We start from the raw sequence: 24,357 nt of genomic DNA, 5'->3' as shown, positions 1-24,357 counted from the left end.
AGTCACAAGAGACAAGTACTGTATAATTCCACGTACTTACTTGAAGTGTCTAGAATAGTCAAATTCATAGGGAGAAAGTAGAATGGTGGCTGCCAGGGGCTGGTGGCAGGGGGAATGGGGAGTCAGTGTGGACAGTTTCAGTTTTGCAAGACGAATCGCGTTTTGGAGATGGATGGTGGTGATGGTTGCACAACTATGTGAATGTACTCAATGCCATGGAACTGTATTCTTTTTTTTTTTTTTTGGCTGTGCCGCGCCGCTTGTGGGATCTTAGTTCTCCGACCAGGGATCAAACCCGTGGCCCTGCAGTGGAAGCGCAGAGTCTTAACCACTGGCCCGCTAGGGAAGTCCCCTGGATTCATTTTCTAAGAGGGGAGAAAACTGGGGGGAAAGCAAGCTTCTTTGCTGGGGGAGGGGCAAAACATTCTCCTCTGCCCACCTTAAGGTTTGAGATGTCCCTTAAAAAATCCAAGTGGAGGGCTTCCCTGGTGGCGCAGTGGTTGAGAGTCCGCCTGCCAATGCAGGGGGCGCGGGTTCGTGGCCCGGTCCGGGAGGATCCCGCATGCCGCGGAGCGGCTGAGCCCGTGGGCCATAGCCGCTGAGCCTTCGCGTCCGGAGCCTGTGCTCCGCGGCGGGAGAGGCCACAGCGGTGAGAGGCCCGCGTACCGCAAAAAAAAAAAAAAAAAAAAAAAAAAAAAAAAAAAAATCCAAGTGGAGACGTCAAGTGGTCAATCAGAAGTGAGTGGGAACAAAGATCAGTGTTTTCCTGGAGCAGAAAAGATGCCTGTGGCTGGAACACATTGGGCAAGAGGGGAGAAGTGGGCAGAGAGGTGGGCCAGGGTTGGTTAGATCAGTGAGGAGGTTGGTTTTCACCCGCTCTCGGACAGGAGGTTGTGACTCAGCCACTGACCGCTTGTGAAACCAGGGGAAAAGTGATTGTCCATCTAATGAATGATGGTTACGCGCCAGCCACTGTCACACCCTGTCTGCACACCAGTCCGGACGGTGGAGGTGGGGGCGAGGGGAGTGTCCTTCTCACCCTTCCTGCACCGAGGAAACGAGGTGTGGATCAGGCGTTGACTAGCCCTGGGTCCACGCGGCTCCTGGGTCGTCCTCCGGCCTGGAACCGTCTGTGCACGGAGCTCCAACTCATCTTCCCGTTGCTGAAATGGGGAGACTGAGGCCCTGTCCAACGGGGGCACGTCGAGGACTTTCAGGCAGTTCCCTCCCCGACTCAAAGGGGGGTAAACTGAGGCCAGACACCGCGTGCCGGACTCACAGAAAAGATCAGGGCGCCTGGGTCGGCCCCCGGCCCACACTCCCCTGAGGCCGGCAGCCGGCTTACGTTCGGATCGCGCATCAACCTCAGACCGCGCATCAACCTCGGACATCACTGCTTCTGCCCGGGTGGGGGTGGGGTGAAACGCGACCCGTTGTCAAGGAGACGCACCCCGCAGGCCCTGATTGGCGTAGAACTCAGGCCCGGGCCGCCCGCTCCTAGGGTACAGAGGCCCCATTTCCTGGGGGCCAGGAGCCTCTAGCCTCCTCCAGTTTCCACGGCAACGCCGCCATGGCTCCTCCTTCTCCCTTCGCCCACCGGCTCCCACCTTCGGCACGTCTGCGCATGCCCGGGGCCCGCCCGCGCGCGGGCCAATGGGAAGACCTACTCGTGCATTCTCGGAAATGTAGTCCAAACCCTGGCGCTCTGAAAGGCCATGTTTGCGAGGACCCATAGGCCGCTGGCAGCCCTTCGATGCATCTTGGGAAATGTAGTTCCTGCTCTGGCGGAGCCATTCGGGGACGGGAGTGAGTGGGTCGCCACGGCGAGAGCCAATGGGAATCCACTTTTGCCGCGATGCTTCGTGGGAGATGTAGTTCTGGGTGAAGCCGGCGGGGTAGTTGGGGGAAAGGACCACTGGGTTTCTGGGAGTGTTGGGGGGAGGGGGACAGATGAGTTTGGCGCAAAGCCTGCCGGGGCATGGAGTCCTGGTGAGCTTTGTGCGCATGTGCGAGGTGGCGAGGGGGCTTGGGGGGCCTCGCCCGGGAGAGTGAGGTGAGCGAGGGGGGCAAGGAGGAATTGGAGGGGGCCGGTTGGACGAGCTTTGGGGAGAGGGGGGCTGGAGGCCGGAGGAGGAAGGAACGGGAGGGTTGGGGGAGGGAGTGAAAAGGGGGCCCGAGAAGAAGGGGAGGGGGAGGGGAGCCTGAACGGGAGGGGGAGGGTCGGGAAGTGGGAGGGGGTTGTGGGTCCCGGAGGCGGAGAACGCGGGGGAGAGTTGGAAACTGAGGAGGGGTAGTGGGGGAGGGTCGGGAAGTGGGGGGAGGGGGAGGGGACTCCAGCAGCGGGTGGGCTGGGCCCTGCCGAGGAGTCCGGGGGCGCCGGAAGGACCGGGTCGAAGAGGTTTGCTGGAAGGGGCTCTGGGGGAGGGTCGTGGTCCAGACGTGGGTGGGGTGCAGGTGGTTCACGTCGTGCATGTCTTTACAAGTTGGGTCTCACTTTTGTGGAGTTGTGAGATTCCCGAGGATGAGCTGAATTGTCCTCTTTCTTTCTTTCTTTCTTTCGGGTGCCCTCCCCCCCCCACTAGCTTGTTGCAAGGGACTAATTTCGTGGGCGTGCAGTGCTTCAAGGCTGTGTTTGCTCTTGTTAACGTGTGAGGCTGCCCTCCTCCCCGTCAGCCCCCATCACCCTCTTTTATTTGCTGTTTTAACCCCTGCTCTTCCTCATACTTGGATTGAATGTGTGTGCTTCTGATCGAAGCTATATCCCTAGCATCTCACCAAGTAACAGTAATAGTAAAGGTTAACTCTGGTTGAAGGCTTGCTTAGCACAGCTGGGTGCTCTTCTCAGCATCTTTGTTTTTCTTACATCTTGAATTCTTACTGCTACTCTTGGGTATGACTTCTCTCCCCATTTTACAACCCAGGAAGGGAGATTTAGTGTGTAAAAGGTTCTATACCTTGTCCTGGGACGACTAGCTGGGAGAGGGCAGGGCTGGGATTTGCTCCAGGGCCCTTTGCTCTGAGTAAATATTTGTTCAGTGGACCGGTGGTTCTCCACCAGGGTCAACTGTGCCTGCCCCCCTCCCACCTCGAGGCACTCTCTGGAGACATTTTTGATTGTCACAGTTGGGGAGATACTGCTGGCATACTGTGGAAGGAGGCCAGGGATGCTGCTAAACACTGTAGGTTGCATAGGATGTCTGCCACACAGAATTGTCCAGCGCTAAATGTCACTAGTGCAGGGGTGGGAAGCCCAGGCGTGGGTCAGCAGGTCTTCACTGAACGCTTACTCTGTGTGGGATGGGGGCTTCTTCTAATTCATGCTCCTAGCAACTCCTGTGGGGAAGGAGTTACTCTTAGATCTGTACTACAGGTGGGGAATTTAAGTCCAGAGAGGGCCCAAGGTCACACCACCGATAAATGGCTGAATTAAAAGCGGAAGCTGGGCAGGCAAGCTCCAGAAGCTGTGTCTCTTTGTTTTTTCCATTTTTTTTTTGCGTTTTTTAAAACTTATTACAGTTTAGTTGATTTACAATGTTGTGTTAATTTCTGCTGTACAACAAAGTGATTCAGTTATACACATATATACATTCTTTTTTATTTTGTTTTCCATTATGGTTTATCACAGGGTATTGAATATAGTCTCTATGCTCTACAATAGGACCTTATTGTTTATCCGTCCTATATATAATAGTGTGCAACTGCTAATCCCAAACTCCCACTCCATCCCTCCCCCACTCCCTTGGCAACCACCAGTCTGTTCTTCCAGAGCCCTGCCTCTTAACCATTAAGTTAATGCAGCAGGCGTGGGCTCTGGATTCGAATCCTGCCTCTCTGTCACTCTCTGCATGTCCATTTCTCTCCTCCTTTACAGTGGGGCTCATCTCCCCAAGTCGCAGGGCTGTTGGGAGGGACGGGTGGGGCAGAGTAAGACACAGGCCTCGTGGTGGTCTCCTGAGGCCTCCAGGGTGCCTGGTGGGGCTGGATGATGCTACCGGGACACACAAAGGCGTGTTACAGTTGCTTTCATGGAGGCAGCACAGAGCACTGTGGCAGCTGCTGGAGCCACTGGCCCTCACTGAATAAGAGGAGTTGCTTTCCACAGCAGAGGGGCCTTTTGTGTGTGTGGATGTATTTTGCTTTGTTTCTTCTTGTTTTTTGTCAAGCTATAATTGACATACATTCATTTCAAGTATACAACATAACGGTTTGATATTTGTATGTATTGCAAAAGGATGACCACAATAAGTCTAGTTAATATCTATCGCTATACAGAGTTATAGAATTTTTTTTCCATGATGAGAACTTTTTTTTTTTTTTTGCGGTACACGGGCCTCTCACTGTTGTGGCCTCTCCCATTGCAGAGCACAGGCTCCAGATGCGCATACTCAGCGGCCATGGCTCACGGGCCCAGCAGATCCACGGCATGTGGGATCTTCCCGAACCGGGGTACGAACCCGTGTCCCCTGCATCGGCAGGCGGACTCTCAACCACTGCGCCACCAGGGAAGCCCGATGATGAGAACTTTTAAGAGCTGTTCTCTCAGCAACTTTCTTTTTTTTTAAGATACATATTTTTTAATGCTTTTTAAAAAAAAAATTATTTTATTTATTTATTTTTGGCTGTTTTGGGTCTTCGTTGGCACGCGCGGCCTTTCTGTAGTTGCGGCGAGCAGGGGCTGCTCTTCATTGAGGTGTGTGGGCTTCTCATTGCGGTGGCTTCTCTTGTTGCAGAGCACGGGCTCTAGGCGCGTGGGCTTCATTAGTTGCGGCACACGGGCTCAGTAGTTGTGGCTCACAGGCTTAATTGCTCCACGGCATGTGGGATCTTCCCGGGCCAGGGCTCGAACCCATGTCCCCTGCATTGGCAGGCGGATTCTTAACCACTGCGCCACCAGGGAAGCCCAACTTTCAAATATACAACAGAGTATTATTAACTATAGTGGCCAAGTGGTACTTTACATCCCCAGGAATTAGTTCTTTTGTAACTGGGAGTTTGTAAGTTTTGATTCATTTCACCCATTTTGCCTACCAGCGCCCCCACCCCTGCTTCTGGGAACCACCAATCTGTTCAGTGTATCTATGAGTTTGCTTTATTTTTGTTTTTTTTGGATTGCACATGTAAGGGGAATTATACATTTGCCTTTCTCTATCTGATTTATTTTGTCTTAGCACAATACCCTCGAGGTCCATCCATGTTTTCACAAATAGTAGGATTTCATTCTTTTTTATGGCTGAATAATATTCCATTATATTTATTTATATATGTATTTATATTTGTATATTCCGCTTTATATATATATATACACACACACATATATATATATATTGCATCTTCTCTGTCCATTTATCCATCAACGACACTTAGGTTGCTTCCATGTCTTGGCGGTTATTGTAAATAATGCTGCTATGAACGTCGGGGTGCGTGTGTTTTTTCAGATTAGTACTTTTGTTTTCTTTGAATACATACCCAGAAGTAGAATTGCTGGATCAAACGGTAGTTCTATTTTTTTTTAACCTATTTTTTTTTAAATTAATTACTTCTTCTTTTTTTTTTTTTTTTTTTTTTTTTTGTCGGGTCTTTGTTGCTGCGCGCGGCCTTTCTCTAGTTGCAGCGAGCGGGGACTACTCTCTGTTGCAGTGCGCGGGCTTCTCATTGCGGTGGCTTCTCGTGTTGCAGAGCACGGGCTCTAGGCGCATGGGCTTCAGTAGTTGTGGCACACGGGCTTGGTAGCTGTGGCTCGTGGGCTCTAGAGTGCAGGCTCTGTAGTTGTGGCACACAGGCTTAGTTGTTCCGTGGCACATGGGATCTTCCCAGACCAGGGATCGAACCTGTGTCCCCTGCATTGGCAGGCGGATTCTTAACCACTGCGCCACCAGGGAAGTCCCCAGTAGTTCTATTTTTAATTTTTTGAGGAACCTCCATAGTGGCTGCATGGGGTGACCTTATTTATCAGTCAGTATGTGCTTTCTCAGGAGCAGCCCCTGAGCTTGGTGACCCTGGGACCCAGGGAAGAGTCCGTCTGGCCCTGCCTCAGGGGCTAACCTTGGACAGCTGAGAGCGTGGGTCCCTGAGGTCACAAGGCCCTTCAGCGTGATTCCCAGGGCCTCACTCAATCAGGTGAGACTCCACTCCTGTCCCGGAGGGACCTTTCTCACAACAGAGCAGGCTTCTCTGCCTCTTTTGAGACTTGGCTCTGGCCCAGGTCTTCTGGGAAATCTTTCCTGCCGCTGCTGGGCTAGTCAGTCCTTAAATGGAAGGATGGGTGGGTGGAAGGTGATGCTGTGACCAGCTCCAGGGCCAGACAGACGCCAGTGTGAGTTCAGCCCCTGCCACTTATTAGCTGGGTGATTTGGGGCAAGGCCTTCACATTCTCCATCTGCAAAATGGGGGCAATAATGCTGATTACACAGGACCGGTCATCCTATAAATTTTCTGTCAGTGCCAACCAGCATGCTGGGCTCTGTGTATGTGGCCTCTTGCAACGCTCAAATTCTAGCAAGGGAAATCAGCGCCCAGACATGGGAAGACCAGATCTTATTAAACGCTGAGATGAAATTAATACGGTGACATGACAGTAACTGCAGGGGAGGGTGTGTAGGTGATTCAGGGAGGCTGTCCAAGGAGGGAAGGATGGCATCTGGTTCTCAGAGGTGAGAAGGAGCCAGCGGAGCAAAGATGGAGGTAGAGAATGGCAGTACCAAGGCCCTGAGGTTGGGCCAGCCTTGAGTCTTAGAAGATCATCAGTGTGTGGCAGACAGGCATGGCTGTGCGCCAGTAAAACTTGACTTAAACAAACAGGCTGCAGGGACTTCGCCGGTGATCCAGTGGTTAGGACTCTGCCCTTCCAATGCAGGGGGTGCAGGTTCAATCCCTGGTCGGGGAACTAAGATCCCACATACCACACAGTGTGGGAAAAAACAAACAAGCAAACAAGAAAAGACAAAGCAAAACCCAGGCTGCAGGCCAGTAGCTCCTGAAGGTTTTAAACTCAGGACCCCTTTATACTTTAAAATTTTTTTGAAGACCCCCCCAAAGCACTTTTGCTTACAGGAATTACATTTATTGGTATGTGTCATGTTAGAAACTAAAGCTGAGAAAATTTCAAAATATTAATGCATTTAGAAATTGCAGTAATCAACTTTCCGTATGTTAAGATTTAAATTACACTTTTTTTCTTAATTTTTTTTTATTTGTGTGTAGTTGATTTACAATGTTGTGTTAGTTTCAGGTGTACAGCAAGGTGAGTCCATTATACATGCATATATAGCCACTCTTTTTCAAATTCTAGTCCCATATAGGTCATTACAGAGTATTGAGTAGAGTTCCCTGTGCTATACAGTAGGTTCTTATTACTTATATATTCTATATATAGTAGTGTGTATATGTCAGTCCCAATCTCCTGATTTATCCCCCCCAGCAAATGACAGTTTATTTTATTTATTTTTTAAAAATAACACTTTTTAAATGAAAAATAACCATGTTTCCCCAAACGAAAAGCTGGAAACATGGCATCATTGTCTTGCACATCTCAGTGTCTGACTTGAACAGCTGGGTTCTCCCATCTGCCTCTGCTCGCAGCCTGTGGCCTCTGGAAGGCCCCAGCATACACTCAGGAGAGAATGACAGTGAAAGAGGCTGGGAACCTGTGTTAGGAAAATAGTTCTGACCTCGAGGTACCCCCCGGAAGGATCTTGGGGATCCCAGGGGTCCCCAGCCCATTCGAGGACCACAGTTCTAGGCCGGGGTTTCTTAGGGGCTGGGTCTTTCTCTGCTGGGGGGCCGTCCTGTGCACTGTAGGGTCCTTAGCAGCACCCCCAGCCTCCACCCACCAGATGCCAGCAGCACCGCCACCCCCATACAACGAGACCTTTCTAGGTGCCTCCCCGGGGTAACGTCACCCCTGGTCGAGAGCCACTGCTTTGCGTCACCCCGCGACTGAAGCCGCTGCACGTCTGTTTCCTCCTTCAGGAAGGGGAGGAGGAAGTGGAGGGCACACGGCTTCCTGGGGGCGCCGGGGCGCAGGTCTTAGAAAAGGAGAATGGGGAGAACGGATAAGGGGGGCCTCTTGCAGTCTCTCGCGTTTCCCTGTACGCAGACGTGATTGGGGGCCCCTGAGCGTCGTGGCCTGCTGGGCGGCCGTGACACCACCACCGACCAGGCAGCTTTAACAACAGACGTTTATTCCTCGCAGTTCTGGAGGTTGGGCGTCCGGGATCAGGTGCAGCCAGGCTCGGTGTCTGGTGAGGGCCTCTTCCCGGCTTGCAGACGGCTGCTTCCTGCGGTGTCCTCACACTCAGGGGAGACAGATCTCCGCTTCCTACGAAGACGCTAGTCCTGTAGGAGCCCGGTCTGATGACTTCATTTAGTCTTAATTTCCTCCTAAAAGCCCCATCTCTAAATACATTTGGGGTTAGAGCTTCCACATATGAACCTGGTGGGGGGTACGGACGGACATAGTTCTGTGCACACTGGCTAGTAAGGAAGAGATTGGGGGGGCTTTGGAGCAAGCATCCTAGGGTGTCTGCCTCGGGGACGTGGGTTGGGACGTAACCAGGCATCGATGGTGGTGGTGACAACTCACATTTTCTTGAGCATGTGCTACGTGCCGGGATCCGTTCTAAGATCTTGGTGCGCGGGGAGGCTGCGGGGCTAGAGGGAGGACAGGGAGGCCACACGAGGCCGGCGAGCGCGGCGCCGCCGCCGCTCCTGGGTGGGCGTGGGCGGCGCGCACGCATGCGCGCACGGAGCGTGGTTTTCGACCCCATGCCCATGGCAGAGGCAGGGGCTTCCGGGGGATGGTCGGAGTTGGGTTCTCACCGCTACCCTTCCCCCCCCGACAGGCGCTGCCGTCCCGCCGGCCCCATGGAGGCCCCGGCCGCCCAGCCTGTGAAGCAGGAGTGCCGGGCCGCCGAGGGCCTGACCCTGGACTCGCCGTGGCACCGCTTCCGTCACTTCCACCTGGGCGACGCCCCGGGCCCCCGCGAGGCGCTGGGCCTGCTGCGCGCCTTGTGCCGGGACTGGCTGCGGCCCGAGGTGCACACCAAGGAGCAGATGCTGGAGCTACTGGTGCTGGAGCAGTTCCTGAGCGCCCTGCCCGCTGACCTCCAGGCCTGGGTGTGCAGCCGGCGGCCCCAGAGCGGGGAGGAGGCCGTGGCCCTGCTGGAGGAGCTCTGGGTGAGCGGAGGCGGCTGGCGGGAGGGGCCTGCACCGCCGCGTCCCCCCACCCCGGGCCTGCCGTCTGCCTTCCCCAGGGCCGGGGGTCCTCAGCTCCACACTGAGACAAACACAACAGGCTCCGTGGGACCCTGAGGTCCAGGGTGTGGTCAAGTCGGGTGGGAAAGTCAGGCCAGCGAGGACATTTAGAGGGACTGTACACAAGCCCACCCTCCTGATGCTCAGTGCAAGTTCGGGGTCCCCGGGACCACCCTCAGGTCTCACAGCTCAGTGGAAGGACTCAGAGCTCCATCCTGCGCACAGCTGTGGCTGGTCACAGCGGAAGGACACAGATTAAATCAGCCAAGGAGGGGGCAGCAGGGCAGGGTCCAGGAGGGTTCCTCCCAGGGGATTCGTGGGCGGTGCCAACTCCTGGCGACAACGTGTGCAAGACACAGGGAAGCATCACCAACCAGGGTGCTCCCCGCACCTCCGCGCCTGGAGGTGTTGGGGCTCCAGCCCCTGCGAAAGGCTGAGCGGATACCGTGTGGCCCAGAGCCTTCACATGAGTTACGCTGTTGGACCAAGGCCACTGGCAGGAGGATGTGCTGAGTGAGGGCTCAGCGGTTCCCCTCCCAGTGTGAGGGCAAAGGCCAGACCTCTCTCTGGGTAAGGTCAGCCCTCGGCTGCACCCCAGGGGTCAGCGGACTGCAGCCTGAGGGCCACATCTGCCAGCCTCTGGGGCTGTGGTGTGACACAGCCTCACGGGGCCACGGCCTCACCATCCACTCTCCCGGGGGCAGAGCTGAGCAGTCGCGACAGGGACCAGAGGGCCCGCAGAGCCGAAAACGTTTGCCCCCTGGCCCTTTCAGGGAAAAGCCTGGGCACTGGGCAGGTACCAGGTGATTCGCGTGTGCAGAGTTCGGGGGTCCCAGGACCACCCCCGGGTTCCGTCGTTCATGGGAAGTACTCAGAGCTCGAGGAAAGCTGCTGTTCATCACAGTGAAAGGACACAGATTAAAATCGGCCGAGGGAGCAGGCGGATGGGGCAGGGAGACCCTCACGGAGCTCCCTCGCAGCGGGTCACTTGGACAGCATGAGTATTGCCAGCCAGGGGGCCTCCCCAGCCTCTGTAGACGTGGCTTCCCAATCGGGGAGGCTGCCCTTAATCGCAGGTCCGTCTGAAGGTCAAGCTGATACAGCAGGGCCAAGCCTCCCCCAGATCGCACTATCAGCATGGCCTGCCTGTCCCCATGCAGTCCTGAGGGGTGGGCACTGGAGGCTATCCTCCTCTCCATTTCAGAGATGAAGGTATGAGGCTCAGAGAAGTCAAGTGACTTGCCCAAGGTCACACAGCCAGTTGGGGGGGGGGTGAGAGGGACAGAACCCATGTCCTGTGGCCTGAGATCCCTGCCTCTGTCCCCTGCTGGGTGCCAACACCTGGCCCAGCATCTTCCTGGGGATGGGGCTCAGCCTTGGCACAGTCCAACATCCTGTGCCTGTGACCCGGAACCAGAGAGCCCGCAGGCCACCTGCAGGCCCCCCCCCCCCCCCAGCAGTAGAAAGTTCCCAGGCTTGTGTGCTTGGGAATCGCAGGGTGGCCGGTCAGTGCAGCTTCCCAGGCTCCACTCCGGGGCAAGCCAGCCCGCGTCCTGCTCCCCCCCTGCCTGCACACCGGCAGGCGTCACCTGGGGTTACTGGGCCCCACTGAGGCCAGGGAGCTGGGAGCTTGGCGTCCATCAGTCTGAGCGGGGTCTCCTGGTGAGACCATGTGCTGCCCACCTCCCCCCACAACTGACCCCCCCGTGGGAAGTAACTCGCTTGGGCCCCCCAAGCAGGTCTGTGGCTGGAGGCGCCCAGGACCCAGGTGGCCCCGTGCCAACCCCACCCCACACCTCGGCACGCCCTTGTCTTGACCCTCTTCCTCGAGGAGCATGTCCTGAGCCATTGGAGCAAAGGCAGGTGGCTGGACACCTCCATCCCTCTGTCTGTGCACTTGCTCAGTGTCCATTGAGGGCTGCGGTGAGAGGCTCCGGGGGTCGGGACCCTCTGAGGTGGTGGGGATGTAAAATGGTGCAGCCGCGGTGGGGGGCAGTCTGGCAGTTTCTCGGGTTGAACGTGGAGCGGCCACGTGGGCCAGCAGCCCCACTCCTGTGTGTGAACCCAGAGAAGTGAAAACACGTCCACACGTACCTCGCATGCGATACGACCTGAGTGGTAGCAAGTCAGCGTCACTTGTAACAGCCAAAAAGTGAAAACAACCCTCACATCCACCGGCTGGTGAGTGGATCGACAGAACGCGGCCTGTCCACGCAGCAGGACACCACTCAGCCATAGAGGAGTGAAGCCCTGACGGGCTACACCGTGGGCGAACATCAAAAACACGAGGAAAACATGAAAGAAGCCGGTCACAAGGGCTTTCCGTTGCATGATTCCGTTGCCGTGAGATTCGCAGAAGAGGCAGGTCCATAGAGGCGGGGAGCAGATTAGCGGTTCCCGGAGGCTGGCGGGGAGGAAATGGGGAGTGACTGCTGATAGGGACGGGGTACGGGGGCTGGGGGTGATAAAAATATTCTCGAATCCATTGTGGTAATGGTTGCACAACGGAATGTACCAAAAACCGGGGAATTGCAATTTAAGTGGGTGAGTTTTCTGGCATGAGTCATGTCGCGATAAAGCTGCTGTTTATAAAAAGATTGGTGCCAGGGTCAGCACAGAAGTGGGACAGGCCAGTCCCCGCCCTCCTGGAGCGTGCGAGCCAGGCAGCTCCAATGGGAGGCCGACCAGGCCTTTTGCGGGGGAAATGACCATACCAACTCTTCCCGACATCTGAAGAGGAAGGAACGTCCCAGCTCATTCTACAGGGCCAGCGTTTTCCTGGTACCAAAACCAAGGGAAGACAACTGTAGGCCTTCTTCCTTAATCTCAAAATAATGATGTTGAGTGAAAGAAACTAAACCCTCCCCCCCGAAGAAGTACCGATTTACTGTATGGCTCTATGAACATGAAGTCCTAGAAGACAGAGACCACTGTATCGTGCCGGGAAGCCCATCAGTGGTTGCCCTGCTGGAGGGAAGGGGGGAGGTTACGGATGTGCACAGGGAAGCTCACGAAGCCACGAGCACATACGCACGTGGAACTCGGGTCGTGTGCCGTGAACCATGTGCATTCACTGTACGCGTGTCACGCTTTGGTGAAGCTGCTGGGAGTGCAGTGTGGAGGGTACCAGGATGGGGGCGCCCTTGAGCCTGCGGGAGGTGGCAGAGCCGGCGCTTGGCCAGGGCCTGCAGGGTGTGTAGGAGGGCAGGCCGGGCACGGGTGGGAATGGGGCTCCAGGCAGAGGGAAGAGCGCGTGCAGAAGCGTGGGGCTCTGAGCGCCTGGCACACCCAGGACACCATTGGCCCTTTGCTGTTGCCTGGGCTTGGAGGTGCAGGTGGGGCCCCGGGCAGAGGTAGGAGCTGAGCACGTGGCAGTGACCAGGCCACAGCAGACGCGAGTGACGTGGCAGCACCTGCGTTGCCGTAACGCCCTGAGCCACATTAGTGTGCTGCAGTAGCAAGGTGACCGCGTGGATTCTCCCGCCACCACCAGACAAGGTGGGCACTTAGGGATTCCTAACGACGAGCTTTCATAAAAGGCCCTGGAAGCTTCCTACCATCTGCTCGCCAGCTGGCAGAATTGTCGGCATCTGCAGCCTAATAGCTGCTTGGGTCCAAAAGCACTGAAACAAGTGAAACGTGAGAAGCGGGGTTGGGTGCCTGTAACCCCTGACAGCTCTTCCTCATCAGCACCAGGAGAATTCTGGTCTTTTCCTGGAGGCATGGGCTCGAGGAACAATGAGAAAGAGTATAAGGGAACCAGAGTAGTGTGAAGCTGCTTTTTAAACCACTGGTCTGGCTGGCGCCATGCTGCTTGGAGCTGTCCACCGGCTGAGCTGGGAGAAGTTCCCTTCTCAACTTCCTTTATTTTTTGCTGAGTTAAAAGTAGCTTCTCTGTTTTCCTTCTGCATTTTGTCGAGGAGTTTGCAAAAGGCATTATAAAGCTAAAATAAGATTCAAAGCAGGTGCATCAGTTATCTGCTGTGTAACAAATCGCACCAAACTTAGTGGCTCAGAACAGTAAACATTTGTCATCTCAGGCAGCTTCTGTGGGTCAGGAGTTTGGGGCAGTGCTGGCTGAAGGTCTCTCACGAGGTTGCATTTAAGACCGACTGGGGCTGTCCTCACCTGGAGGCTGGCCCAGGGCTGGAGGATCTGATCCTGAGGCGGCTCCCGCACGCGGTGGTCAGCTGGAGGCCTCCGTCCCCGCCACATGGGCCTCTCCGTGGGGTGGCCGAGCACCCTCCAGCTTGGCAGCCGGCTTCCCCCGGAGCGAGCGGTAGGACTGAGAGGGAGAGAAGTAGAGGCTGTGGCTCAGGTTGCTCAGTTGGGGTTGTGGTATCTCTGGTTTCAGGGACCAGCAATGAGGGCACCTCGGGATGCGGCAGAAGGCTCCGGGGTCGGCGTGGGAAAGGAAGACGGTGGGGTAACGCCCTCAGGTGAGCAGCTCACTCCTTCCCCACAGCGCTCCCAGCCCCGGGGGGCCCTCTCCTGTCCGCCCTTTATTTGTCCAGTGAACATCCCTGCTGTGAGCCAGGCCCCGTGCTGGCACCAGGACGGGAGCTGAATCAGACACGCCGTGCTCTGGAGGGCACGGCGAGTGGGGGGTCAGACAGGACAGCGAGCGCCCATGATGCGCCAGGCGTGGTCCTGCCAGCTCGCCAGAATCCCGCGCCCGCCCTTGAGATCCCCGGCGTCATCAGCTACCTTTTGTAGCTGCAGGAACCCAGACCCAGAGCAGTGAAATAACTCACCCAGGTTCGGGTGCCGGCCAAGCCAGGGTTGCACCCCGGCAGCCTGACCCCAGAGCCTTTGAGCCCCAGTTCTTCGCGTGGCGAGACCTCCTGCAGTCATGCTCCTCCTGACCCAGCCACTGTGCAGGACTCTCTTCTCATTGGCCAGCCTGGAGCCGAAGCCCCGGCCGGGAGCTGGGGAAGGTGCTGGCTCCACCCCGACCACAGGCATTAGGGTGAGGAAGGGAGAATCAGATTGAATCTCGTCAAAGCGGGGAACAGACCCGGGAGGCAAAACCCGAGGATGCCCACCAGAGGCAGAAAGGTGACTCTGGTAGCCGGCCTGGACTCAGGCGCCTCGAGACCCGGTGGGGGAGGGTGGCGCTCACCTTGTGCCAGGGCTGTGGCTGGAGAGGACGGAGGAGCTGAGGATCATCTCTGAGGCCACGTGTAGAGGTGTCAGGATGGGGGCCCTTCTGATGACATCATCAGGACCTGTAGAGCCCGGGTCGGAGGGGGCGGGTGGGGTGCCTGTGGACCTCCAGAGGGGCGTGGGTCGGAGAGGGAGCAGCGCTGGGACGGTGACTGGGAACCCGAGGCAGTGCCCTCTTATGCCCCTCAACGGGGACCACAGCGGGGGTGGAATGAGACGGCACACCAACGTGCTCGGCACTGTGCCGGCACAGAGGGAGAGACTAACAGGTTTTTATCACACCCGTCCTCGTGTGACACCTAAAGGTTGCTTATCTCCTTGGAATTCCATAGAGCAGTTTGGAAACCTGAAGAAAGGAAATGTGTGGTTCATCCACCCACCCGACTTATCCATCCCCACTTACCCACCCGTGCACCCACGCATCCATCCATCACCCAATCCATCCACTCCAACATCCGTCTACACACTCTCATTTACCACTTACCTACCTATCGATTTCCTCCTCCCGTCCATCCACCCATCCATTCGTTTATTGGGCACTTACTCTGCACCAGGCCCTGTGCGGTACGGGGACCCAGGGATGAATCAGAAGCTGGCGGACAACGCTCTTCCCTCCCGGAGGGCTCACTGGCATTAAGTGTTCCCCTCCTGCCCCGGGACCACCCCTCTAGGCAGGACACGGGCCGCCCTTGCGGCCTTCCCTTGCCCGGCTGTGCCCTGCGCCCGGCTGTGCCCTGCGCCCGCCCTGACTGCACCTTTGCCTGCAGGAGACGCGGCCCCCGGGGCTGAGGAACTGGCGACGGGGGACGCCCAGGCCGCGCGCCCTTACAAGCAGGAGCCGGGCAGCCCCCAGCCAGCGCCACCGCCCCCACCGGCGCCCGGCCTGCCCGCCTTCCTGGCGGCCCCGGGCTCTGCGTCCTGCCCCGAGTGCGGCAAGGCCTCGCTGAAGCCGGCGCACCTGCTGCGCCATCGGCAGAGCCACTCGGGCGAGAAGCCGCACGCCTGCCCCGAGTGCGGCAAGGCCTTCCGGCGCAAGGAGCACCTGCGGCGCCACCGCGGCACGCACCCCGGCGGCCCGGGTCCGGCCCTGCGCCCGCTGCCTGCGCGCGAGAAGCCACACGCCTGCTGCGAGTGCGGCAAGACCTTCTACTGGCGCGAGCACCTGGTGCGCCACCGCAAGACGCACTCGGGCGCGCGGCCGTTCGCTTGCTGGGAGTGCGGCAAGGGCTTCGGGCGCCGCGAGCACGTGCTGCGCCACCAGCGCATCCACGGGCGCGCGGCGGGCGCGGGCGGGGCGGCGGCGCCGGGCCCCGAAGGCGGGGGTCCCTTCCCGCCCTGGCCGCTGGGGTAGCCCCCGCCCCGCCGTGCAACCCCTCCCGTCCCTCACCGGCTCCTCTGCCCCCTGTCTCTCTCCTCCACCGGCCCCTCCTTTGTCCGAACCTCCTGGTGCCCTAGAGCTTTCTGTTCCTTACCAACTCTCACTTTATGTCCCAAACCTCACTCCTGTTCGGATCTCACGCCGTCCTCGTCCTCGCAGTCTCTCCCGCCTATAGAAGGAGACTCCGCAGTCCTTCCCTCTCCCGGGTGGGGGGCAGGACTGGCCAGGAGCAGCAGGCGGGGCCCCTGGTCTAGAGGAGGCTGGAGGAAGGGGACTGGGTCTTGTTCCCAGGAGACACCCCCCAGGACGGAGTGGAGGACGGCTCTGACAGGACACTCCCCCCAGGAGGCACCCCCCCCAGGAGACACCCCCCAGGGCGGAGTCGGGGACGGCTCCGCCAGGACAGACCTGGGTTCTGGCAGTGGGCTCCCTGGTCTGGCTTGTCTCTCTGCGAGCCAGAAGGCATGGGATGGACAGAGATGCCTGCCCGTGGGAAGCGTGTCGGAGACGACAGTTCACCAGCATCTGGAGAGTAATAAAGCCACTGATAAGTTGTGCAGACCCCAAGTGCCCTGCGTTCTGTCCTGGGGGCCGCCCTCCCCAAGCTGCCCAGGATGGGAGGGGCATTGTGGGCCCCACCTCAGACCTTCCCAGCTGGCAGGGCCCTGGGCCCAGGGGGCTGGTTCCTTGTCCTTGAGCCTAGAGATGAGATGAACCCCGTGAGAGGTGACAGAGGTGAGTTCTCGTGGGGGTCTGCACTGTGGGGGAAACGCAGGCACACGCCACCTTATGGAGCCCACTCACTGCCCCAGGAGCAGGTCTCCCTGCTTCCACTGCACACAGGCCGGACTCAGCCCAGCACCCAACGGCTTGGGTTGGAGTCTTGGCCTTAACAGCTCCCAGGCTCCATGATCTCAGGCCCCTGAGAAGGGGCCCATTCTGGAAACTAAATGACGGAATGACAGCAAACGCTTGCACTGCCAGGCCAGCAGAAGCAGTGAGCACCGAGGGCACCTTTAGTGGCAGGGCTGTCCTTCCACACTCGAGGTCCATGTGGCCATGTCTATAGCAGAGGAAGCCGGCTTCAAGAGGCCACGTCATCTGCTGCAGGACCTCACAAGGGAGCTGGCAGGAGCACAAGGCAGGAGAGTGGAGGTGTCAGGCCACGGGGCTGGGGGCTGAAGACTGGGTCTGACAAGAGCGTGCCATGCGCCAGCCCCTCTTTCAAGCACTTAAAGCCATCAGGTCTTTTAATCGTCATAACCCAAGGAGGCAAGCACTGTGGTTACTCCCATCATGCAGATGAGGGGCCCAAGTTATCGAAAGGCTGCGTGGTTGGGCCGCAGTCACAGATCTGAGCTGGGTGTCTGGCCCCGGCGTCCTGACGTCTGCTCATCACCCAGCAATAATACTTAGTCCAGCTCCTACCGTCGCTCAGGCGCCCCAGCCTCTGCCGCCAGCACAACCGTGGCTTGGGCTTGTTAAGCCTCCAACCCTGACCTCCGTCTGGGGACCTCCTACCCCAACACACTGCATCCATCAGTGTGGACGGTCCCTCGAGATGTCCCACCCCCTCCACCTTTGTGTCACTGGGGATCACAGTGCTGGATGAGCCTCAGGCATGGTAGGGGTTGGAGGGGGAGAAAACACCTCCGACAGCTGGGAAGATGAAGACAGCTGGGAAGATGAAGAGCTCTGACAGCTGGAGGTTCGCCTGTTTCCACGCAGGTACCACCCCCATCTGGTGCAGGCAGGCACCCCCTTTCTGCCTGCTGGGGAGCGCTGGTCCCACCTTGGCTCCCACACCTGGTGATGGGCCATGCCTTCCTCCAAGGCTCACACAGTGGCCGGGGTCAGGGTGGGAAGGAGAAGCTGGGAGGCTGAAATGGAACAGAAAGACCCTCTGCACGGCGGTAGGAAGCATGTGCCCTGCTGCTGACAGTGCAGGCGGGCGCAAGCAGAACCAGCTGGCAGGACTCCAGATTCTGTAGCGTGTCAGCATCGTCCGTGGTGGACTCACGCCCTGGCCCCCGCCCCACCCCGATGAACTCCCGTGCCCGGCCACACACAGGAGCACTTGTGTAGCCCTGTGCCTCGCAAGGCTGTTCGGACGTCCACCCTGGGAGAGGGGGCAGAGGAGGTGCACGCACGCTGTTCAGGAAAAGTTGTCCAAAACCCAGAAATAGGGTGAGAATTCAGCTCTACAACCTTATAAAATCATGCTAGAGTGTTAACAACAACAACAACAACAACACCCCCCTCCCCGAGTTTCCTGTAACTCCTTGCAAATGAAACTGTGTCGGGCTAACAGTTGTTTGGAGAGGGGTTGGTTCACCACTCCTGCCAAGTCAGAGGTTAACCCGAACACAGCGAGGTGGGTGTGGGGACCAGGTTTATTCTGTCTGGCAGAGGAGCAGCCAGGTGTGGAGGTTGACCGTCTGGTGCGGCATGAACCAGTTTTAAGCAGCAGCCCCGCTTCGGCATCCCTCCCCACCAACCACACAGCCCTGGTTCAACCAGTCCTAATCCAGCAAGCGCTGCATCCTGCTGGTCTGTCGTAAAGAAGCCCAATAAGTCATCAACCCAGCACTGGTAACTATTGGTATGAGATTTTTTTTTTAATCAATAATTATGACTTTACTGAATACTACCCAAAGCTGGAGGCAATGAACTAGAAGTATCCGCAGAAGCATGACCTTCTCTCTTCGAAACATTCCAGGCGGTGACAGCAGGGAGAATGAAAGAAAGATAATCAGATCTCTTGCACCACCCCCACCCCACTCACAAAATGGCACAACACATTCCATAAACGCAGGAAAAAAACCAAGATACAATGGGTTCCCCGGGTAACCAGTGAGGAGATGGAGGTCCACAGACCCGCAGGGAATCTACCACAATCCCACAGTCGGCCAGTGAGATGCAGAGATGCCTCCTCACGGCCCCTCTCGAGTCAGGGCAACGACTGAAGCTTGACTCCCCAAATCCCTTCTTTTTGGGGCGTGAAGTGGTGAAAACAGGAGTGGGGAAGTGGGGGGCACTGGGATGACACTGACCTCTGGGTTATTTACGGGCAGGAGAGGGAGAGGGGTCTTAATCCTAATCCAGACCCGCAGCCCCAACAATAACACACCCATGTCCTTTAGAGGGTTCATTGTAATCCCCTGATTTTGGTCCAAGATGAGGAGGAACTGATTGAGGGAGATGCAGGAATATTCAGCACAATGGACAGAGGTGCTTGCTCGAAGCTGAGCCACGGGAAAGAAGGATGCCTGTCTCCTGACGCCCCGGAAATCTCTCTTACCTCCTTTCTCAGGCAGGAAAGAGAAATAAAGCTTTCATGCAAATGGTTTTCCAACTGCACAAGGACGTCCTGTTTGTTGCTTCATTGTGTGTGTGTGAGGGGAATTCTCTGGTAAGACTGAAAAGACAAGTATGGGTCTACAACTTTCAATCTGAGCAGATTTTTACAAATGCCAAGTGGCTGGACCACACATCACGTGGGCAGCGGTTTTTTAGAACTGCCTAACTCAGAAGACGTAAAATTCAAAATCATTCACGTGTCTGTTTAGAGAGAACCCCGCTTTCCCATCAAAACATTTAACAGCCCTCCTCAAACCGTCATGGTAACCAGAGTTGTTAACAAGAAGTACACGGCCTGCCAGGGTCATGACAAGGTCTGGCCCCATCTTTTTATTATGATATTTTAGCTCATTTTATTTTACTATTAAAAAAATTTTCTTTTCACTGTACGGTTTTGCAGACTCTGAAGGAACAGAGTCACTTGTGCCATATCTGACAGGAGCATTCCCGGCAGAGCCAATAGCAGAATGCTCTCTCCTTTCCCACACTTTTCAAGATTCTACCCCCTTTTCCATTCCACTAATAGTATCTGTGCACCTACAAGGGAGGCCAAAGCTGGAGAGATGCAGCCACTCTCTGCATCTCTTCTCTTGAAGGAGTCATCTCCCCCACAAGCATCTCTGTACCATTGACTCAACATCGAGAGCTTGCCTTGTGTTCTTCTCTCTTTTAAAACTTTTCACAACTTGGGCTTCCCTGGTGGCGCAGTGTTTGAGAGTCCGCCTGCCGATGAAGGGGACACGGGTTCGTGTGCCGGTCCGGGAAGATCCCACCTGCCGCGGAGCAGCTGGGCCCGTGAGCCATGGCCACTGAGCCTGCGCGTCTGGAGCCTGTGCTCCGTAACTGGAGGGGCCACAACAGTGAGAGGCCCGCGTACCGCAAAAAAAAACAAAACAAAACCTTTTCACAACTTAACAACAAAAAAACAAACCACCCAATCAAAAAATGGTCAGAAGACCTAAAGAAACATTTCTCCAGAGAAGAAATACAGATGGTAAACAGGCACATAAAAAGGCTCAACATCGCTAATTATTAGAGTAATGCAAAACAAAACTGCAATGAGGGATCACCTCATACGAGTCAGAATGGCCGTCATCAAAAAGTCTACAAATAATAAATGCTGGAAATGGTGTGAAGAAAAGGGAACCCTCCTACACTGTTGGTGGGAATGTATGTAGGTGCAGCTGCTGTGGAAAACAGTATGGAGGTTCCTCAGAGAACTAAAAATAGAATTACCATATGATCCAGAAATCCTACTCCTGGGCATATATCCAGACAAAGCTATAATTCAAAAAGATACATGCACCCTTATGTTCATAGCAGCACTATTCACAATAGCCAAGCCATGGAAACAACCTAAATGTCCATAAACAGATGAATGGATAAAGAAGATATGTATACATACACATATACACACACAAACACACACACACACACAAAATGGAATATTACTCAGCAATAAAAATGAATGAAATGATGCCACTTGCAGCAATATGGATGCAACTAGACATTATCAAACTAAGTGAACTTAGAAAGAGAAAGACAAATACCATATGATATCACATATATGTGGAATCTAAAATATGACACAGATGAATCTATGTATGAAATAGAAACAGAATCATGGACATAGAGAACAGACTGGTGGTTGCCAAGGGGGAGGAGCTGAGGAGGGATGGAGTGGGAGGTTGGGGTGAGCAGATGTAAGCTTTCATATATAGAATGGATAAACAACAAGATCCTACTGTATAGCACAGGGAACTATATTCAAAATCCTGTGATAGGGGAACTTCCCTGGTGGCGCAGTGGATAAGACTCCACGCCCCAATACAGGGGGCCCAGGTTCGATCCTGCTCAGGGAACTAGATCCCACATGCATGCCGCAACTAAGAGTTTGCGTGCCACGACTAAGGAGCCTGCCTGCCGCAACTAAGACCTGGCACAACCAAATAAATAAATAAATATGCCCCACCCCCCAAAAAAAATCCTGTGATAAACCATAATGGAAAAGAATATTCAGAAGAACTGATACATATATATAATCTGAATCACTTTGCTGTACAGCAGAAATTAACACATTGTAAATCAACTATACTTTAATTAAAAAATTAAAGTAAAAAATTTCCACATCTTGCTGCCCACTGCCTGTTAAAGGCTAAGCCATACTATTCCATTGACTCCCCATCATGGCTGTTTTCATCTTCCGAACTGCAGGAAGCTCTCCCACCTTCGCAAGCTCCAGCACGAATCAGCACACTCCTCGCCGCATCACTCCACTTGAGTCCCCGGCATGAACGCACCGTCAGCACCAGCGATGCTTTCCACATGCTGTCCTCAACATTCTTACGCCTCCTTGGCTCCACTCCATTCTGATTCACCAGATTCACACAGAAATGTTCTTAGGAGGGTCAACCCTGAAATTTCTCTTCCTGACCATGGGCTCCTATCCTGTCACCTCTTGGATATCTTGACCCTTCTGATATCATGATTTGCAGCCTCACCAACCCATCCCTCTTTAAAAAATCTAAGAATTCTCTCCCTTCTGGTTCAGTAATTCAATTAGGTCTTTCTTCTGCACCAACAATGCTTGGGTCCTTCCCAACTCCTCTCACTAACCTTCCCTCAAAATTGTAACCTTCCCAGGTGCAATGGGTACCTGTCTGTAGTGTTGGTGGAACTGCAAACTGGCACCCTATTGTTGAAAGACAGTTTGTAAATATATATTAAGAACCTCTGGGCTTCCCTGGTGGCGTAGTGGTTAAGAATCCGCCTGCCAATGCAGGGGACACAGGTTCGAACCCTGGTCCGGGAAGATCCCACATGCCGCGGAGCAACTAAGCCCATGTGCCACAACTACTGAGCCTGTGCTCTAGAGCCCGTGAGCCACAACTACTGAGCCCTCGTGCCTCAACTACTGAAGCCCACGTGCCTAGAGGCCGTGCTCTGCAACGAGAGAAGCCACCACAGGGAGAAGCCTGTGCACCGCAACGAAGAGTAGCCTCCCACTCGCCACAACTAGAGAAAGCCCACACGTAGCGACGAAGACCCAACGCAGCCAAAAATAAATTAATTAGTAAATTAATTAAAAACAAAAAGAACCTCAGAATATGTATAACTTTTGTCTGAGTTACCTTTCTTCTAGGATTTGCGAGTAAAGAATTAATCAGAAACTCATAGGGATGTTGATGTACTGAGACGCTCATTGCCTGCTTCACGTGGCTGACAGTGGAACCCAAGATGCAGTCCAATGTACTGGCTGGGAGTGCTGGCCAAAGAGCACCTGAGCTGTGGCTGAATCTTGTCTCTGACCCCTGGGAGAGTGACACTATTCCAACTCTAGAACCTGCACTTCCCCTCTGTAAAATGAGATCATAATAGTACCCATTTTATGGGGCTATTTTCAGATTGAACGAGATAGCCTAAATAAAGACGTTAGCACAGTGCGTGGCATAGAGTAGAAGTCCAATACAGAAGCTATCGTTTTATCATTCACTTAGCATTGCTCTGGAAATATTTGTTCTGTTCCCTTGACTCTTAGAAGCAGCATGAATCTTAGGTGCAGATATTCTCTCTGACACTCTGTGTCTTTTCCTCTCTCTTTTTGTCTGTTTTTTCCTTCCATCCATCCATGCAGATATCTAGCTGTGTAGCTACCTAACCATATCTCCTATTTTTGAGTACTCCATAAGTAGCTGGCACGGTTCTAAATGCTTTAAACATTAAGTCATTCAATCTTCACAAAAGTCTGTGAAGCAGTTTTAATTAAGGTCTTATATTATTGTTTAGCTGTGTAGCTTTCAATTATCTTTCATTTATACCTATCTACCATTTATCATCTCTGTCAGCTATATATCATCTATCAATCTATCATCTATCCGTCATCACTCTCTATATCTTTCAGGTATATAGCAACTATCAATTATCTGTCTATAATCTATCAATCATCCACCTACCTACCTACCTACCTATCTCTATCCACCCCATCTCTACTTCCCTATTTTTTCCTCAGGATTCTATAGAAGGAGACAGCAGACAGAAAACCCAGTTCCTTCTGCTTCCTGCTCCAAGTTTCTGCTGTGTCTTTCAATTTACAACCTTCATCCTAAGGTAGATGCTTAAATATATTGTTTGTTGGGAGCAGGCTAAATCCTCCCACCTCATTTCTTCAAGTACTAGATAGTAAATAAATGCAGTGGATAATCAGTCCCTTTGGATGTTAATGAGTGTTCCCAGCAGAAGTAGAATGTGTTTGTGGAGGGAGGGGGGTGGGGGAGGAAGTCTCTCCCTGCATTTGCTGTTCGTGTCAGGTGCCCACTGCTCAGAGTAATCAAGATGCGAATATGGCATATTTTGGGGTGGCATATTCTTTCACCCTTTGGACGAGCACATTGAGGACCAGTCGCTGTTGATACCTTGGCCTTAAAAGCCCCCCGGCCTGCCCCATGAAAATTTAGGTGTAACAGTGGGGGTGGGGAGGTGTAATCTCTCAGGAAGCCTTCAGGGCAAGTTACAAAAATCTGTCATCTAGCCTAACTCAGGGTATTTCCTGACTTTCCTCTCCATCTCTTCTTTGATCCCTTGGTTCTTAGGAATGTGCTGTTTAATTTCCACGTGTTTGTGAACTTTACAATTTTCCTCTGTTGCTGATTTCTCGTTTCATGTTGGTTGTGGCCAGGAAAGGTACTCAGTTATGCTCGATGAATATGCTCCAGAGATCTGCATAACCACAGACTGGGCACCTCAAGATTCTTCAAGAGGGAAGATCTCATGAGAAGTGCTTTTTTAAATTAATTTTTTAATTAATAAAAATCAATTGATTATAGTTGATTTACAATTGTTAGTTTCTGCTGTTCAGCAAAGTGAATCAGTTATACATTTACATATATCCACTCTTTTTTAGATTCTTTTCCCATACAGGTCATTACAGAGTATTGAGTAGAGTTCCCTGTGCTATACAGTAGGTCCTTATTAGTTATCTGTTTTATATATAGTAATGTGTATATGTCAATCCCAATCTTCCAATTTATCCTCGCCCTCTTCCCCCACCCCCATAACCATTAGTTTGTTTTCTACATCTATGTCTCTATTTCTGTTTTGTAAATAGATTCATTTGTAACATTTTTTTAATTCCACATATAATGCCGGTGTTCTTCACACACACACACACACACACACACACACACACACACACACACACACAC

General features: G+C 54.2%; 1 protein-coding gene across 3 annotated transcripts; it reads left to right on the top strand.

The window, feature by feature from the left end:
* Nucleotides 1-1,775: 1,775 nt before the first annotated feature.
* On the top strand, nt 1,776-19,153 carry ZNF444 (zinc finger protein 444). Of its 3 annotated transcripts, none has more exons than XM_027097314.1 (4): nt 1,776-1,881; nt 8,841-9,174; nt 13,607-13,691; nt 15,186-19,153. In XM_027097314.1, the coding sequence occupies exons 1-4, from the start codon at nt 1,856-1,858 to the stop codon at nt 15,767-15,769; spliced, it is 1,029 nt and encodes a 342-aa protein (XP_026953115.1). In that variant the 5' UTR covers nt 1,776-1,855; the 3' UTR covers nt 15,770-19,153. The 3 variants fall into 3 exon arrangements, with proteins under 3 accessions (XP_026953115.1, XP_026953116.1, XP_026953117.1); XM_027097315.1 differs by lacking the exon at nt 1,776-1,881 and adding an exon at nt 1,912-2,053; XM_027097316.1 differs by lacking the exon at nt 1,776-1,881 and adding an exon at nt 7,463-8,240.
* Nucleotides 19,154-24,357: the final 5,204 nt, after the last annotated feature.

This window comes from Aethalodelphis obliquidens, unplaced genomic scaffold (genome assembly GCF_003676395.1).
Source record: "Aethalodelphis obliquidens isolate GAN/ISIS:26980383/991018 unplaced genomic scaffold, ASM367639v1 scaffold113, whole genome shotgun sequence".
Classification (NCBI taxonomy): Eukaryota; Metazoa; Chordata; class Mammalia; order Artiodactyla; family Delphinidae; genus Aethalodelphis; species Aethalodelphis obliquidens.
This window is presented reverse-complemented; position numbering and strand designations above follow the sequence as displayed.